This window comes from Tupaia chinensis, unplaced genomic scaffold, assembly GCF_000334495.1.
Source record: "Tupaia chinensis unplaced genomic scaffold, TupChi_1.0 Scaffold000425_1, whole genome shotgun sequence".
Classification (NCBI taxonomy): Eukaryota; Metazoa; Chordata; class Mammalia; order Scandentia; family Tupaiidae; genus Tupaia; species Tupaia belangeri.
In genome coordinates, this window is record NW_006159930.1 from 2,429,418 (window position 1) to 2,447,184 (window position 17,767).

The 17,767-nt window shown below is 40.2% G+C and overlaps 1 protein-coding gene across 1 annotated transcript in view; it reads right to left on the reverse strand.

Moving 5' to 3' along the window:
- Positions 1 to 2,854: 2,854 nt before the first annotated feature.
- Positions 2,855 to 17,767, reverse strand: part of LOC102492033 (cytochrome P450 2J2) — a 27,090-nt gene continuing 12,177 nt past the window's right edge. The window contains exons 5-9 of the mRNA XM_006154918.3: positions 11,601 to 11,777; positions 10,213 to 10,348; positions 7,705 to 7,892; positions 6,131 to 6,269; positions 2,855 to 3,914 (exon numbers count right to left, since the gene is read on the reverse strand). Of these exons, the coding sequence (XP_006154980.1) occupies positions 3,736 to 3,914; positions 6,131 to 6,269; positions 7,705 to 7,892; positions 10,213 to 10,348; positions 11,601 to 11,777 (819 nt within the window). The 3' untranslated portion in view covers positions 2,855 to 3,735. The remainder of the gene's footprint in view (positions 3,915 to 6,130; positions 6,270 to 7,704; positions 7,893 to 10,212; positions 10,349 to 11,600; positions 11,778 to 17,767) is intronic.

Consider the following 17,767-nt stretch of genomic DNA (forward strand, 5'->3'; position numbering starts at 1 on the left):
CCATGCCCCACCACCAAATCTCCATGCTACAGAAACTTTATTCTAGGCCAGAGTGGCTGAGAAGTTCAAGGATACTCTCCATCCAGCACCACTTAGAGGGAAGAAACATTACCTTAGGCTGGTAGACTGGAAATACTGCATGTGATTGTCCTCACCCCAGCTTGGTCCTAGGATTAAGGTTTTGTACTAGGAGAGATTAGCTACAAAGACCAGACACCATGCCCCAAACAATTTAGATTTTGGTGACAGGAATTAACTGGAGGCTGATAGTTTCAGGAGAACAATAAGCTAAATCATAGGCCAGCCAGAAGTTTACAAGCCTCATTCACCGAAAGGAACAGCTAAGAACAGTCTTTCTGGGGCCAGAACACAACTCAAGGGCAGAACAAAAAGCCTATTTCTGAGAGAGGTCTACATTTAATTGGATCAGATGTGAAGCAATTTATGTCCTAGGAGTACTGTTGAAAACAGTAGAGTAGGTCCAGCTCTGTAACCTGGTGGTTAAGGCATCCAGATCCCACATGGCACCAGGTGGTTCAAGTCCTATATTCCATGGCTTGAAAACACTTTACAAGTGTGTGTCTATGCTCAAATTCCTGACAGGAAGGAGAGATGGAGGAGAAGGGATTACGGTATAACATTTTCTGTGTGGGATGCTTTCTCCTTTCCTTTTCTGGTCATCTCTCTTTGGTCAGTATACATGCTCTCCAGCAACAACAACAACAAAAAGCAAACAAACATGCATTCAAAGCAATGGGTCAGAAGTTAGTGGAGACTAACAACAGCGTCTAATACCAAGAGGGCAAGACAGCTGAAAGAAATACATAAAAAAAGATGGAAAGCCGTGTTCAAACCAATTATTCCGAGTGTGTGCATGCCCACAAGTTGGTGTCTTCAGACAATAGACAACATAGGCTTTACACTGTGGGGAGAACAGGCCTTAGTAAATTTGTCAGTGTAGCCAAGTCCTTAAACAATACAAATACAAATAACAATAACAATTCTTGGAAAGACATCATTAGTCAGAATTTCTGTAACATATTATCTAAAATGTACAATTTTCAAGAAAAAAGTTTGAGATTTGCAAACTAATAGGATATTGTGACCCATAGTTAAGGTAATAAGGGAAGCTATGGAGATAATGTCTCATCAAATAGAGAGATAAAAGTAAAAAATAAATGGAATTCTGTAACTAAAAAGTACAGTAACTAAAATTTAAAAATCAAGAAAAAGATTTAAGAGATGTAAGATGGAAAAGGGAAAAATAAGTAAATTTTTACATTTAAAATTAAAAAATACATTGATAGAAATGATGCAATTGCAAAACAAAAAACAAAAACAAAAACAAAAAAAAATTCCACAGAGAACAAAAGATAGAGAGTAATGAAGATGTAAATTGGAAAAGGGAAAAATAAGTAAATTTTTACATTTGAAATTAAAAAATACATTGATAGAAATGATGCAATTGCAAAACAAAACAAAAACAAAAACAAAAACAAAAACAAAAACAATCCCACAGAGAACAAAAGAGAGAGTAATGAACAGAGCCTCAGAGAAATTTGGGATACCATAAGTCCCACAAACACATGTAATTAGAACCAGAGAAGAAAAAAAGGAAATGGAATAGACATATATGCAAAGAAACAATAACTGTGAAATCTCAAAATTTCATAAAGCAAAATTAATCTACATCTCCAATAAACTCAACTCAAAGTATGATAAAATTGACTTTTCTTTGAATCTCAAACAACAGGACATTTTGAAAAGCTCTGTGGCTTCCTGGTTGATATTAAGAACTAAGTAATTAAATTACTTAGGTCTAATCATGTAGGAAAAATATTTGTAACAGTTTAGTCCAGGTACCATGACTGTCTTGTTTGTTCATTTAGTGGATTTGGAGTGAAAACTCCATGAACCACCAGTGTTACTTGGCCCTCCATTTTATGGTCTTTGTCTCCCTTCACTACCAAACCCAGAGGGAATGAGCAGGATTCTGAAACTCAAGTCTCTGCTATAAAATATTCCACAGGAATTAGTTAGTTCTGGTAGGTGATACAAGGGTTCTTCAAAAAGTTTGTGGAAAAGATATTAAAAATTATGCATGGATGTCAATATTTTTTTTCTTTTTTTGGAGAGATTTTTTCGCTATAGGGCGCGTGCGCTCGCCAGACAGATAGAGACATAGAGACAGAAAGCGAGAAATCACCCCCCAGAGGGGATGGTCACGCCACAATCCCTTCTCCTCCATTCTCCTCTTGGGATCTTGGGCATGCACGCACATGTGCCTGGCGTGAGTTTTAAGCCACCCGGTCCGGGATGCGAACTGCGGTCGACTACGTGGGAGTCCAGCGACATAGCCATTACGCTAACTGGTTCCCTGGATGTCAATATTTTTTGTACTAAAGTTAACTCATACTTTCATTCAATCTTTCCATAAACTTTTGATGTCCCCTTCTACTGGCCACTAAAAGCTTTCTATCAGGTTGCATAAAAAGATCACTTTCAGGGACCAGCAGGTGACATAAGGGTAGAAGTGCTAGATCCCACATGGCTAACCACCTCGACACCTTGAAAATTACACCAGACACCTGTGAGTGCATGCCCAAAATCCTGAGAGGAAAACAGAGAAGGGATTATGGTGTGCCATTTCCCTGGGAGGGATTTCTCATTTTCTCTCCCTCTGGTGAGTGCACAAACCTTTAACAAAAAAATTTCAAAATAAATAAATAAATCACCATCACCACACAGTTAAATTTTTATAAAGAATTATTTATTTATTTCTTTAATTCCATTTGTTGTTATTATTTTTAAATTTGACAAGACAGCGAAAAAGAGAAAGGGAAAGCGAATCTCCAGATTTAGGACTTGAACTGTGGCTGGACATGTGGGAATCCATCTTCTTTAACCACCATGCCACTTACTGGCCCCCACACAGTTAAATTGAACAGGAAACATTATAGGAATAATACCTGATGGAGGATTTGAGGCAAGGCATCTCTCCTAGAGATGGGAAATATTTCCACATTTGTTCCTTAACCTGCTTCCCAGGTTTGGTTAGTTGTGGCTGCACCCTGCTTGGTTTCGGGTCCAAGGCCGAGGTAAGCGCTTCCTTATGTAAGTCAGAAATTGCTTCAACAGCACTTGCTTTCCCTGCCTGTGAAGAGGGACTAACACTTGTCCTACTGTCCTCCCAGAGGGTCATTCTGTGGCAGACACAAGGCAAGCAAGGACAGAGCCACCAAGTGGGTAAGCCTTTATGGCCAACCTCTGTGACTGCCCCAGCATCAAAATTCTAACTTATATTGATGATTTTGATCCACTTTGACCTCAACTACCTCAACAGACCAGAGCAAATAAATATATCTAAGAAAAAAGGGAGGAAGAAGACAGGTTACAGCATACATTTTAGTAAGTGCTTTCTGGTTAACGAAATAGGTACAATCCACTGTTTCTTCTGATTCTTAGAAGAACATTTTTAGGGAAGAAATCATTATGCTTCTTCGAACTCCTAGATGAAAAGGGTTAATCATTTAGCCCATGAATTATTTGCATAGTACTAGCTACTTTAAAGGGCATGGGAAAGTCAAAATTTGAATCCAGGGTCCTTTGTGTCTGATCCCTCTGATCTTTCCTCAAAGTCACTTTTATTCTGTCCCCTCCCATCTAGCAGGTACAAATGATTTCAGAGAACATGGTATTTCTTCTTGATTTCCCTTCTCTGCTTTTCCCCCAACATCAGGCCCGAGGAATAGCACAGAGGCGGTGGCTAACGGGGGCAAGGGTAATGCCTGTTCTGAATTTCAGGCTCAGCTTCTCATTGTTTGGGGGCTTGAAGGTGAACTTCTGCAGAATGGAAGTGAAGAAAATAAACAACTCAGTCCTGGCCAACTGTTCTCCAAGGCAGGCCCGCTTTCCTGTAAGACAAAGAGGAGTTATCCTTCCGGGTGGCATTGAGGCTATGAAGAGATTATTATCCTAGATCATACCCCGCAAAACCTGAGCAGTGGAAGGGCCTGTGCTGCCACAGGGCTTCATATCCAGTAACTCTTTTCAGTCTGACAGCAACAGGGGTTCATAAAACATAGAAAGCAGAAGTCCAGAATGACAAAGTCCATTGTTTTCAGGGATCAGGCAAGAGAGTTTCAGGGCTGGAATTGCAGAGTAGGACAGCAGAGGTGGGAAATTTGTGTACGTCGAATTGCGTGTCTAGTCCAAAGACTTGAAACAAAATCACTTAATACGAACACAAGAAGAAACAATGAAATAATGAAACTGCTATTTTCAATCCTTCTTGCTTTTAAAGCCATGCACATCTATTCAGATTTCTCTCGTCACAGTTGCAGTAAACCTTGGGGGAGGCATTTTTATTGTGGAATCCACAGAAAGTCACATTTCAGCATTTCATGGATCTAGTGCCAAACTAAGGAACAAGAATAATGATACGAATTGAAATGCATAGCTGACGCTTTGTTTTGTGAAAAACAAAACAAAACAAAACTTGAAATGACTGTTGCGAGGAAGGCTGGAAGATATTTCTATAGCCTGTGTCAGCTTTCATATTAAAAGTGATTTGTTTAATAGAACATGGGTAACGTGGAACCAGATAAAGAAAGATAGAGGATATATTAGGTCATCAGGAAAGTCGTGGCTTATTTTCCTACTTTTTATGCAAAAGTGCATTATGATTTTTGATGACCCAATAATTAGAATCTGCATAGACACACCCAGGGCAGCACAGCGTGGCGAGAAAGCACAGACTTTGGAGTTACATAGACACGAGGGCAAATTCCAGTTCCTCCCTTTCTGAGGCTTAGGGACAGTATCAGCAAAATGATACTATCTTGGGAAATCAAGTTATATTTTAAATAAATGGTAGATAAACTATCATACATCCATAGTGTAGGTTCTATGTGGCAATAAGGACTTTTCAGGAGATGATGTGAGGAAAAAGCCACGCTTCAGCTCTAAATAAATTTGTTCAGCATTGGGTCCCAGTCCCAGCTCTGCCACAGGAGTTTTATGACATTAGTTTCCACATTTGATTAAACCTCAGATTCCTTATTTCTAAACCGATAATAATGTGGACCTTGTAACAAGCAATGTGCATGCTTGCTCCATGAGACAGTTCTGTTTTATTTCATTCTGTGCTTCCTTCATTGTCATATTTTCAGGGCTGAATGCTTGACATAGAATATATCTGAGCAAATATTTATGGAATTAAGAAAGTGGAGAACTGAGTCGGCACATGGTGTGGTAGTTAAGAGGCTGGATTCCTATGTGACTGACCACTGAGAGTCGTGGACATGGTATTTTGCTTTCTCATTTTCCCCTTTTCTCTCTCTCTCTGTCTCTCTTTGGCCAAATTTAAAACATAATGATAATAAATAACATTACATAAATAATTCTTTAAAAAAAGAAATTGAGAAACGAATTGATATAATATATATAAAAACTCTAACTCAATACCTGGGAATATACTAAGAATTTTCATTATTGATTTAAAAAAGTTAGGAGTTAAAAATACTTTATAGAAGTGGCTGGCTTGAAAACATGGGTGAGAAAGAGAGAGAGTTTCATTCTTCCCTTCCATTCAAGTTGTATACCACATAAATGTACTAACTCAATTTGAAAAAACAACTAAAAAAGGCCAAAGTGTTTCTGCAGGGACTCTTATAGAGTACCACACAATCTAGTAAAGCCAGAAGCCTTCAGAGTCATGGCATGATGCCCACATGGTCTGTACCCTCTTGCCCTTATTGCCTTTTTGTCTCATTATAAATAAGCTCTATTTCTGTGTGATGGGAAGTCCTTAAAAAGATCTTAGGACGTTTAGAAAGTCTATAAAGATGCCAGGCATCTAGTCTTCTTTGTGGGTAAGAAGTGATATCTAGATCTCTGTCTCCAGTGTTTAGGAGGCCAGAAGAGAGAGAAGCTGAAATTGCCATCTGATGCCAGGGAGGGCTTCAGAAATAAGGGAGGTCTGAAGTTATGCCCAGCCCAGGGCTATGAAAACAACAGGATGGAGTCACCCTGGACAGGGTGTCTAGAGATATTTGTAACACAGAAGGGACCCTAGGAAACAGGATAGGGGAGGGCCCTGCCATTCACATTCCTCTTTATTATAACTTACCTATTGAAAAAGGCAGAAAAGCTTCCCTTTTCTTAAACTGTCCATTCTCCAAAAAATGCTCTGGATTGAAGGTGTCAGGGGTGGCCCACTCATTGGGGTCCCTGTGTAGTGCAGTCAAATTGGTTAGGATCACAGTCCCCTAAAGAAAATAGAAAACATTCAAGCAATGTTTGATCCACATAATACAAACACAACAAATGGGTAGTATCCTCTGGCTGCCACACAGGAGTCTGATTGTACTTTGAGCTCCCCTATCTTGCCCAAAGCACTCTCTCCTGACCCCATCTTCAAGAAACCTCAATGGAACAACTTACAATGATGGATTGGAATTGCCTTCTGGGAATTTTTTTCAGGGGGCTCACTACTACGGTCTGCAGAATGGATCTTCCTCAAGTGTAGAACTTGGGGAAGGGCACACATGCATCCATGAGAAGGTCATGTGACAGCTAGTAGCCTGTGCTATGCCAAAAGCAAGCCAGATGCTAAGTGAAGCCATAACTATGGCATCTATTCCAAGGAAGAGGTGTCTTCTTCATCTGTTTTTCCCATTTGCTTCCCTCTAGTACCTATTGAAATACTATACCTTCTCTCTCTATAGTTGATTTAATAATAAAATCAGGAAGCTCAGATAAAGAACCCCTATTCATCCAGGTACATACTGTGAAGGAAAGGAATCCCCTGAAATGAGACTTTCCCTGACTCTGCCTTCCTCCAACACAGAGCAAGATTGGTCAATTTTATAATAACATTCTCTTGGTCTTGAACTTCATTCGCTGTTTGCCACCTTAGTCCAAGATGCCACCTTGCCTGCCAAGGCTCCTGTAATAGCCTAACTATGCCCTACATGCCCTCTTGACCCTTTCAATCTGATCCATCCCAGGAAAGCAGAATGTTATTTGAACATTAAACAATGCCACATCTCCACCTGCACACACCTCCAACTCCATGCTCTTCAATAGCCTCCCATTCTCAGAGGATAAGACCTGTCTGGGATGCACTCCCCCTAGCTAGAATGCCAGCTTCTAGTTACCAAACATGCTACATGCCCTCTCATCTCAATGTTTTAAATGTTATTTACCTTGATGAGAATGTTTTTGCCATGTTATCACTAAGCTTAGGTTCGCCATCCTTTAATACTCTACATTTTTTACATTCTATAATCTCAGAATTGTGAAGCAACATTTTCTGAAGTCACTTTGGCAGATCCATAGTTCAGTGAGACACTCCACAACACTAAGAAATGGGTTTTGTGCCAGAGTCTAACTGAGAACCGTTCCTGACTGTGTGCCCACAGAGATTCACAAAGTTCCTCATCACAGTACAAATGCTGAGGTTCTCACAGAAAAGAACAGCCAGTCTCTGCCCAAACATGAACAAGGAATCTTCCCTTCTTCACTCCCACACTTCATATTAATATCTAGTGAAACTAATGTTCTAAAGATCATGCACGGAGGAAAAAAATGGTAATTATCAAGTACTGTATAACTCTCCATTTAAGTGATTCCTTAAGACAAAAAGCACATGTCACTTTTCAAGTTCAGGTACTACAATTGGAGGCTGGGTTGCCTGTCTACCTTGGGCAGGTGGTATCCAGCCAAAGTGGTATCAACTGTCACTTCCCTGGGAGCATTCAGGGGGACGATGTTGCCCATCCTCTGCACCTCATGGATGAAGGCGTTGGTGTAGGGCATGGACTCTCGAAGCGCCATGCCTGGCTGCTGACACTGGCCAAGCACTCTGTCAATCTCAGCATGGACTTTTTCTGGGTAAGGAGAGGAAGCTCTATTATTTTTCAGAATTTATGCTTTCTTCTAAAGACATAGGAGTCTTCTCTCATATCTCACCTATTATATTTCAATTTCTGAACAGGTTGCAAAGAACTAAAATAATTCTGAATCCTTCAGAGGGCTTACCCAGAAAACTACTAACATTATAACTTACCGTGAGCCACACTAGGTGAAGGGACGGAATACCCAGGATCAACTTGGCTAAGCCCACAGGAGGAACCTCTCTTCATCTATTCAGTTTGCTCTAACAAAACATCAACTTGGTAGCTTAAAAATAAAAGACATGTATTTGTCACAGTGTTGGTGCCTGGCAAGTGCAAGATCAGGGCACCAGCAGATTTAGTGTCTGCTGAGGACTTACTCTCTGGTTCCTAGATGGCAACTTTTCCCTGTGTCCTTGAAGGTGAAAGAAGGCAGCTCTCTACGTCACTTTTATAAGGCCATTAATCTCAGTCATGGGGACTACGCATCTACCAAAGGCCACACCTCTAATAATACCACACTTAGGTTTCAACACATGAATTTGAAGAGGGACATAAGTATTCAGAACATAGCAGATTTACAGACCCTATTTTCTCAAGGCGATTCATGAGTGTGAATGATGCGTGCTGGCATAGGAACAATATGGTGGCAAATTCTTACTCTGCAATGCGACTGCTGTAAACTCCTTAAACTCTCAGAGCCCCAGTTTCCTCATCTATTAATGGGGAAACATATACCTCAATCTTTAGGATATTTTGAAATTTACATGTGTTGGTTTAAGAAAGCACCCAAGAAATGATCTAATACTGGTTGTCTCCAAATATGTGTTTTCCTTTTTTCTTAGAAATAAATTTGAGCTGAATACTTTGTTGTGGAGCAAAAGACTCCATTTCCCAGATTATGTTTTGTATAATAGTGACCATGTGACTAAGTTCTGACCAATAGAATATAAATAAAAGTAAAATTTAATCCTTGAACTCAGTGCTTAAAGGAAGGGAGTGTGCATCCCTCCTACTTTCCCCATTCTGTTGGTGGAATAGCAGCCCTACTAGTGCACTATCTCAGAGAGTTTCTAAAAGGATATCCCTCTAGACACAGCAGAGAAACACATTAGTAGGAGCTGGAATCATCCGGTTTTGCCAAGTCCAGTTTATACTATTGTTAAACCTGTAAGAGAAGTGATCTTCTACCATTTTCAAACTGTCCAGTTAAGAAACCATTAATTAGGAAAATACACAAAATATAAACTTTATCATCTTAGTTATTTTTAAGTGGACAATTCAGTAGAGTTAATTATATTCACACTGTTGTCAAAGCAATCTGCATATAAACACACACACACACACATATGAAAGAAATAAAGTTTGATGAACAAATATGCCCTTAATACATTAACAAGTATTGTAATATGTACTATTCCATTTGCATCTTAGGAAAAAATTGTGAGTCTCAATCCACTAAATTGAACTCATGTCCCAGTAATACATTTATACCCACATTTTGAAAATCTCTTCTACAATTCCCATTCCCCAAGTGCTCAAATTGTTCTAAAACCTTGAAGAAAAACAGGGATGAACATTCATTGTTTTTACATGAAATAGGGCATGTGCAGAGGGTATACAAATAAAGTGCATTAGGCAGAGTAATGAAGGACCATTAGGCCATTTCTGTATAAAGAAAATGCTAAGGATTTCCTAGCTCAGAATATCCCATAGGAGTAGAAAAACATCTTAGGGAGACAAGCTTGAGCAAATTCTTCAAAAAAAGTTAGAGAAATTGGGGAAGAACCTACTTGGTGGAGAGAAAAGCTGATGTCATGACATAAGAGATATAAATAAAATAAGGATAGTATAAGAAATGGTGTATAATTTAGTGGGGATATCAAGCAGCATGGGTGGGGTTCAGGCTAGCAGACAGAAAGGGGCATAGCAGAGAGTACTATAAGCCAGATGAAGGAATTTGGACATTTTCAAGGGAAAAGAGGGATGGCATTATTTAAAAGGAGGGAAGGGCTAAATCATATTTTCCTGTGAAAGGTAACTCTTTCCTGGAACATTGCATTGTCAATTGATTTCTCTGTTTTCCCCCAACTCTGATCTTCTTGAGACAAAAACTTTCTGCTAAATTTCTATTACTTGGGCTCATCACAGCTATGACAGAAAATATGAGCATGCAGTTCCCAAGACCACATCATCTAATGTCGGCTCTACTGACATTTCCTTTCCATGGCTCCCTTCTGGCCCCAACTTTGGGTGGTGTGTTCAGGAGGGGTTATTCTACCTGGTTCCAAGACACTCTCATGGACATGCTCACCTTGGATTTCTGGGTTGAGGGCCAAGTAAAGCAGACCCCAGCGCAATGTTGTAGAAGTTGTCTCAGTTCCGGCCAAAAATAGGTCCAGGGTGGTGCAGATGAGGTTCTCTTCATCAAAACTTGAAGATGCATTGCCCTTGTGTCAGAAAGGACAGTGCTTATTGGTTTATTCAGTAGATTCATAGTTACCACAACACACAGGGGCTTTATCCTACAGAGGAGATTTGGAAGCAAGGTCTCCAGGAATAATGACTTTCCTTTGGACTCCTCAGGAGATAGAGCCTTATTACAAGCAGTATCATTAGTATCGTCCAGCTCCAAGTTTTGAAAGCTATCAAAAAACTTCCAGCATTGGGACCAGCAGTTAGTGTAATGGCTATGTCATGGAACTCCCATGTAGTCAACCAGGGCTCTAGTCCCAGACCCAGTGGCTTAAACTCACGCTGGGCACGTGTGTGTGCATGCCCAAGATCCCGAGAGGAGAATGGAGGAGAAGGGATTGTGGCATGGCCATCCCCACTGGGGGGTGATTTCTCGCTTTCTGTCTCTCTGTCTCTCTCTGTCTTTCTGGCGAGTGCACGTGCCCTATTGCATATACCTCTAAAAAAAAAAAAAAAAAACCTTCCAGCACTTGAGTGGGTGAAGATTAAGTAACTGTTTCCTTATGCCAATAAGTAGAAATAAGTTACCTGTATAATATTAGAAGAAACAGAGGTGAACAAACTGACTTGGCTCCCAATATTAGCCCTGTCACTCAGTAGCTATGTCATCTAGGGTCAGCTAATTGACCTCTCTGAGCTTCAGTTTTTTGTTTTATAGATGAAAGTGACAATATACATCCACTAAGATAACATGATAAATTACATGAGAGACAATGGATAAAATATTTAACAAACGCTTATACTGCTTCCAGATCAAACTTTGCATGTCTGATTTAGTTGAGGAATTTGAGATGCCTAGATTATGCAGGATCCTCCCAGTGGGCCCTGGAATAAAATAAATGACTTTACAAAAGGGAGGTTATAAAGTCAAAGTCAGAGGGAGAAGATATAAAGGTAGAAGTAGAGATCAGAGAGTAGAGAAGACACTCCTTTGCAAGCATTGGATATGAAGGAACGCAACTCAAAGCAAGGTATATTAGAAGCTTCTAGAAGAAGGAAAAGTCTCTGAAATGGATTCTTATTTAGAGCCTCCTGAAGTAGCCATCTAGACCAATACTTTGACTTAGTCCTGTGAGACTTTAGATTTCTGATATCCAGAACTGTAAGAAATAATTTTGCACTGTTGTGACAAGTTTGTGTTGATTTATTACAGCATCAAATTGACACTGCTATACCCATATTTGTTCTTTCACAACAAAACACAGGAAACAACTTTCATTTCCTCACCTTTGCCATTTCCTTGAGGTAAGCATCAATAAAGTCTCTTGTTTCCTCAGGATTCCAGTCTTCCTTATGTTTTTCAATCACTTTTGCAACAAATAATTTCAGTTTTTCCCAGTTTCTGAAGAGAGTGTGGTGAGTTCCAGGAATGAAATTCATGATCCATGGGAAGATATTGTAGATCTATGTGGGAAAAAATGTAAAAATTATGGAATTCATGTGATCATAGTTTTCCATCTTTCAAGACAGCAGATACAATCTTCTTTTTCCCCCTTTTCATTTTCTTAAATCTTGTACTTCTCTTTTGTCTCTGACCCTTTTTAGCTTCTCAGTAAAGCATTGCAGTTATCCAAGTACAATATACTCATTCCCCATTCTTTGACCATTCCCACCAACCCAACTGATGATCACTCCAGTCGAAGCTACCACCATTTCTTACCAGGAATTTGTAATAGCTTTCATTTTTCTCAATTCCATTCTTAATCCTACTCCCAGTCCATTTTGCACAGATTTGACAATAGAATCATTAAACTGTTTAGCCATATCATTTCACTCCTTGGTTCTCAGTCTTCTAATGGCTTTCTACCATGCTCAGATAAAGTCTTTCACCATTCCTTGAGCATGTAAGCCATGCAGAGCTGGTTCCTGTATACTTCTCTCTCCCCTCTTCCATCACTCCCTGCCATCCTGCTCTTATTGCCGATAGTCTATCCACAATGGTCTCTGTAATCACATCAAAAATATTCCCGTTTTAGGCTATTGCAGTTGCTATCCCTGCATGTGTAAAGCTTGTTCTCTGAAACATATAACCCTTGCCTCTGATTTTACTGAAGCACTGCTCAAATGCTGCACTTTTGGAGCTGTCTTAGCTGATGACCTTATTAGTGTGAGCATTCCTATCACCCTCTCTCTAGACTCTAGATCCCTGTCATGTCTTGTTTTCCTTCATAGTGATCATCACTTGTGTGTGTGTGTGTGCATGCACATATGTGTTTTTATGTGTATCTGTGTTTGCCTCCCCTATTATGATGTAATTTATATGTGTATAAGACTTCACATTGTTTAGGGACATAAAATGGGTTTTACATAAATTTTCTCTAGTATCTAGTATAAACCTGATAGGATAGAATGATTAAAAACTGTCTAGATGTCAAATGAGACATGCATGGGTGTTAGTTACTATTGGCGCTGTGGCTTTCTATCTGAATAGTTTTTTAATAGTAAGAATAATGATGTAGTTTGTTGATCTTTAGTTTAAGTAGCTTTTAGAGGAAGCCAAAGAGTGATTCTGTGGATTGTAAATAGAGCACTGAGCAAAGATCCAGTGGACCCCATCTGTATTTCTTTGCACACTCCCACGCCAGCTTTCACATACTATGTGGCTTCATGCCATCTTTACAGGGGTATGATGAAAATTAATGGAGACCGAGTGTGTGCGGCTGTCCACCAAAATGCCTTGTATATGTGGGGATACCTAGAAATAATTATTACCCCTCCAACTACCATTCTTCATTCCCTTCCAGGAGTTCCTTCTTCCTGAGGCATGAACCTAGAAGTCATCCAGGCACCCACTGAACTCTCACATCTTCCAGACTCTGTCTCAATAGTAGGAAAGCAAATGGAACTGCTGAACTGGGGAATACGATACTAGGAGTAAAACAAAAAAAATGCAAAATAACTTGATAAAAATAATAAGCACTCACATGCGTTATGTTCTCCTAGGTACCAGAAAGCATGTGAAATAATTTATCAGACTTGCGTGATAGCATTCCAGGAAAAGATGCTTGTCAGTAATAAGTAGAAATAAATCCACTTCTGGATACATGATAGGAAACTAATCTAATCATCCATGAAGACAGTGAGGTCTCAAATGGAGCCAAGAGAAAGAAGGAAAGAACAATTTAAAGTTTTATGTTTCTAACAGTATAGCTGTAAAAATTATAAATGAGATCTACCAGGGTCAGCAGATGGTGTAGCGGTTATGTCATTAAACTCCCACTTGGCTGACTCTGGTTTTAGTCCCAGACCCAGTAGCTTGAAAATCATGCCCTCGTGCATTGCGTGGGTGCCCAAGATCCCGAGAAGAGAATAAAGGTGAAGGGACTGTGGTGTGGCCATCCTCTGTAGCGGGTGATTTCTCACTTCCCCTCACACTGTCTCTGCTCTCTCTCTCTCCGGTGAGCACAGACGTCCTAAGGCAAAGAACTCTAAATAAATAAATAAATAAATAAATAAATAGCCTAATAGCCCTTTGGCCAAAACCAACATCTTCCAGTAATTCTCCAAAATGACAAACACAAATGGAAAGAGGAGAGGCACCAGATATTTTTTCTCTAGGCCTTTTAGAAAACATGGAGTGGTTCCTTTGGCAACATACATGTGAATCTACAAGAAAGGTGATATTGTAGACATCAAAGAATGCAAAATAACTTCATAAAAATAATAAGCACTCACATGTGTTATGTCCTTTTAGGTACCAGAAAGCATGTGAAATAACTGATCAGACTTGTATGATAGCACTCCAGGAAAAGATGCTTGTCAGGAATAAGTAGAAATAAATCCACTTCTGGATACATGATAGGGAATCTAATCTAATCATCCATGAAGAGGTTCATCCTCACATGGACCAAAAGGGAATGCCCCACAAATGTTACCATAGCAGAACTGGAGGAGTCTACAATGTACCCAGTAAACTGTTGGAACTGTTGTAAAGAAACAAGCTAAGGCCAAGATTCTTGCCAAGAGAATGAATGGGCATATTGAGCATATTAAGCATTTTACTAAGAACAGAAATAGCTTTCTAAAATGTGTGAAGGGAAATGACCAGAAAAGAAGTAAGCCAAGGAGGACTATATCTGGAAGGCACCTGAAGTGCCAGCCTGCTCCTCCCAGAGATATACACTTTGTGGAAACCAATAGAAAGGAACTTAAGCTTTCTTCCTTATGAATTCATGGCATGATGGGTGTTAACAATAAACTAAACTATGGTCTATAAAAAAAGAAATAAATCTGTCATCTTGGGAAATTAACCATAGTGGGTACTCTAGTCAAGAAAAGGAAATTAATATTATGATTATTAAAAAGGAAAAAAAAGGCTATAATTATTTGCCTATGACATGGTTGTCTATGAAATCATCCACAGATTAATTATAAAATGGATAAGAGTTTATCAAAGTTGGTTAACACAAAATCAGTAACCAAAAGTCAATTGCAAAGAAGCAAAAAGAATTAGAATATCAGCAATTTGTATTTCCAAATAAGTAATGGGTCTAGACAAGAATTTTGAACATTTTTTCTAATCATTATGTAAAAGTGGATGGGAAGGCAGCTGATGATGGTATTGGATTCCACAAGACTCACCACACGGCTCAAGTGCTGGACCCAGAAGCATGAAAATCATGGAGGGCATGTGCCTGTGTGCCCTAAATCCAGAAAGAGAATGGAGGAGGAAGAATTATGGCGTGGTCATGCCCCCTTAGGACATTTTCTCATTTTCCCTCTCCTTCTGTCTCTGTCTCCAGTGAGTACATGCACCCTAGAGCAAAAATTAAAAAACTCTGAAAAGAACCAGAGATGACAAAGGTCTCCTAGGACAGGGGAAAGGGAGCAGGACTCCCCACCCCTCCCAGCTTTCAGTTCCCTGCTTCCCCCTCAAACCACAACTTCCGAGCTGTAGCAGGGCACCAACAGAGAAACCGATCATGAGCTCATCTTAGAGAGCTGCAAGGGTCAGCCAACTCTGAGATAGCGCTGAACTCTCCCCATACCTAATCAAACTCAAGGCTCAGCACTACCTCAAAAGCTAAATCAGGACAATTCCCCTGATTAACTGACAAGGGTTATACTCCCACTTTTCCTGCTTACTTGGGACACACAGAGCAGTGCCCTGTCTCCTTTCTTTCCTTCTACAGAGCAGCATCTCCACACTTACTGGAATAGTGTGAGTGAAGGAATGGGGTGGAGCCACTAGCAAATGGAAAGATGCCAGGGACTTTCTCTAAGTCAGGGTGGTGAAACAGATTGGGCATCATTCTACCTTCTCGAGTCCCAGGTGCCTTAGCACACAGACTAGCACAGGTAGCTCTCACAGGGCCTAGATGGGTGAGATGCAGCCTCTCCCTCCATTTGCACAGACACAAACAAACAAAGACTATATACCCTGCACTGCCAAGGAATGTGTGGGTGGAAGTTCAGTGCAAATTCAAGCCTTAGTCCTACTTCTTGGCTCTGTAGATAGACACAGTGTACAGCCCTGCCACCAAGCTGCAAAGACATCCACAGGTCTGCAGCTGCCAGTCCCACCCACTGGAGTATAGAGTTTTTGCAGTTCCTGCACTGATTCACAGCCTAATACTGGGGCCTAAGGATACCCCACTAAACCCAGTGACAGAGACTTGCTTCAACTCTAGCCCAAGCTTCCAGCTGCACCGAGGCGTGCATAGTTACTTACAGCCTTGAGAGAAGTCACGCCGGGTCTCCTCCTATACCAACAACAGTGTCTGCCATGCCCACCTACATTGAACCACCTGTAGAGGAATGCTGTGGCTGAGGGGAGCCAGGCTCTGGAAAAAACAGCTTCTTCTGTCTTCAGGGATTGCACACAATTGGATAACTAAAGGACTAACCACTCCTTTTATCACAATTTTTCAAACAACGCATCCATCCTGTGTGCAACTCATCCAAGTCAAAGGTCATTAACTATATTCAACTGATATTTTCACTTGACGACCTCCCTTTCTCCCTCTACAGGGTCTAAGAACTCAGGAAGCACAGTACTGAGCAGCTATTGCCTTCAGTTTGAGAGAATCAACTGCCTATACACCAGTGCGTGATTTTAACTTCACCTAGAGCTCAAAAACACTGAACTGGAGGCCCTAGTAGCCCAACTGGTAGCTCCGTCCATACAAATAAAGACCCAAATTAAATCAATCAATAAATAATAAACATTGTTACTGAAGAAATCTAATCAAGAAATGAAAAAGTAAGTATTCCATCAGATACTGAAGAATCAATGCAATTATTGGGAACCAGCAGTTAGCGTAATGGCTATATCGCTGGACTCCCACATAGTCAACCGTGGTTCACGTCCCGGACCTGGTGGCTTAAAACTCACGCCGGGTGCGTGTGTGTGCGTGTGCCCAAGATCCCGAGAGGAGAATGGAGAAGTGATTGCAGCATGACCATCCCCCCTGGGGGGTGATTTCTCGCTTTCTATCTCTATGTCTATACAAAAAAAAAAAAAAAAACCTCTCCAAGAAAAAAAAAAAAAGAATCAATGCAATTATATAAAAAACATGAAATGGTAAAGAACTATTTGTCCTCAAAAAATGCACTAACTCCACACTAGTAACAGACACAATGCAGGAAATCACAGCAAAACTGAAAATGGATTTTACAATATTGATGACAACAAAACTAAGATATATAAGATAGCACAAACAATTTGGAAAACAATATATGACATGGAAGAGAAAGTCAAAAGAAAGATATACATCTTTTAAAATGACATGGAAGAAAGAGTCAAAAGAGAGAGAAACATCTTCTAAAAGAATCAAACAGAAATCTTGGTGATGAAGAACTAAAAACATACAAAATATCCGTATAGTACATCAGCAACAGGTTGGACCATGCAGAAGAGAGACTATCTGAACTTGAGGATGCAACTTCCGAAATGGTCCAAACTATCAAAAAGAAAGAAAAAGCCATTTAAAATGAAGAGATCGCGGGTGAACTATGCTATATGATGAGACACTGAATATCCATGCAATTAATATCCCAGAAGGAAAATAAATAAGAAAAGGCAAGACAATCTATTTAATGAAATATAAACTGAAACTATCCAAACCTCAATAAAGACACAGACATCTGGATCCAGGACATACAAAGGGTGCCAAATAGATTCAATATAAGATCTTTGTCAAAGATAAAGAGAAAATCCTGGGACCAGCAGTTAACGTAATGGCTATGTCACTGGACTCCATTGTAGTAGACCGCAGTTCGCATCCCGGACCCGGTGGCTTAAAACTCACGCCGGGCGCGTGTGCGTGCGTACCCAAGATCCCAAGAGGAGAATGGAGGAGAAGGGATTGAGGCATGGCCATCCCCCTGGGGGGTGATTTCTCGCTTTCTGTCTCTCTGTCTCTCTCTGTCTGGCGAGCTCACGCGCCCTATAG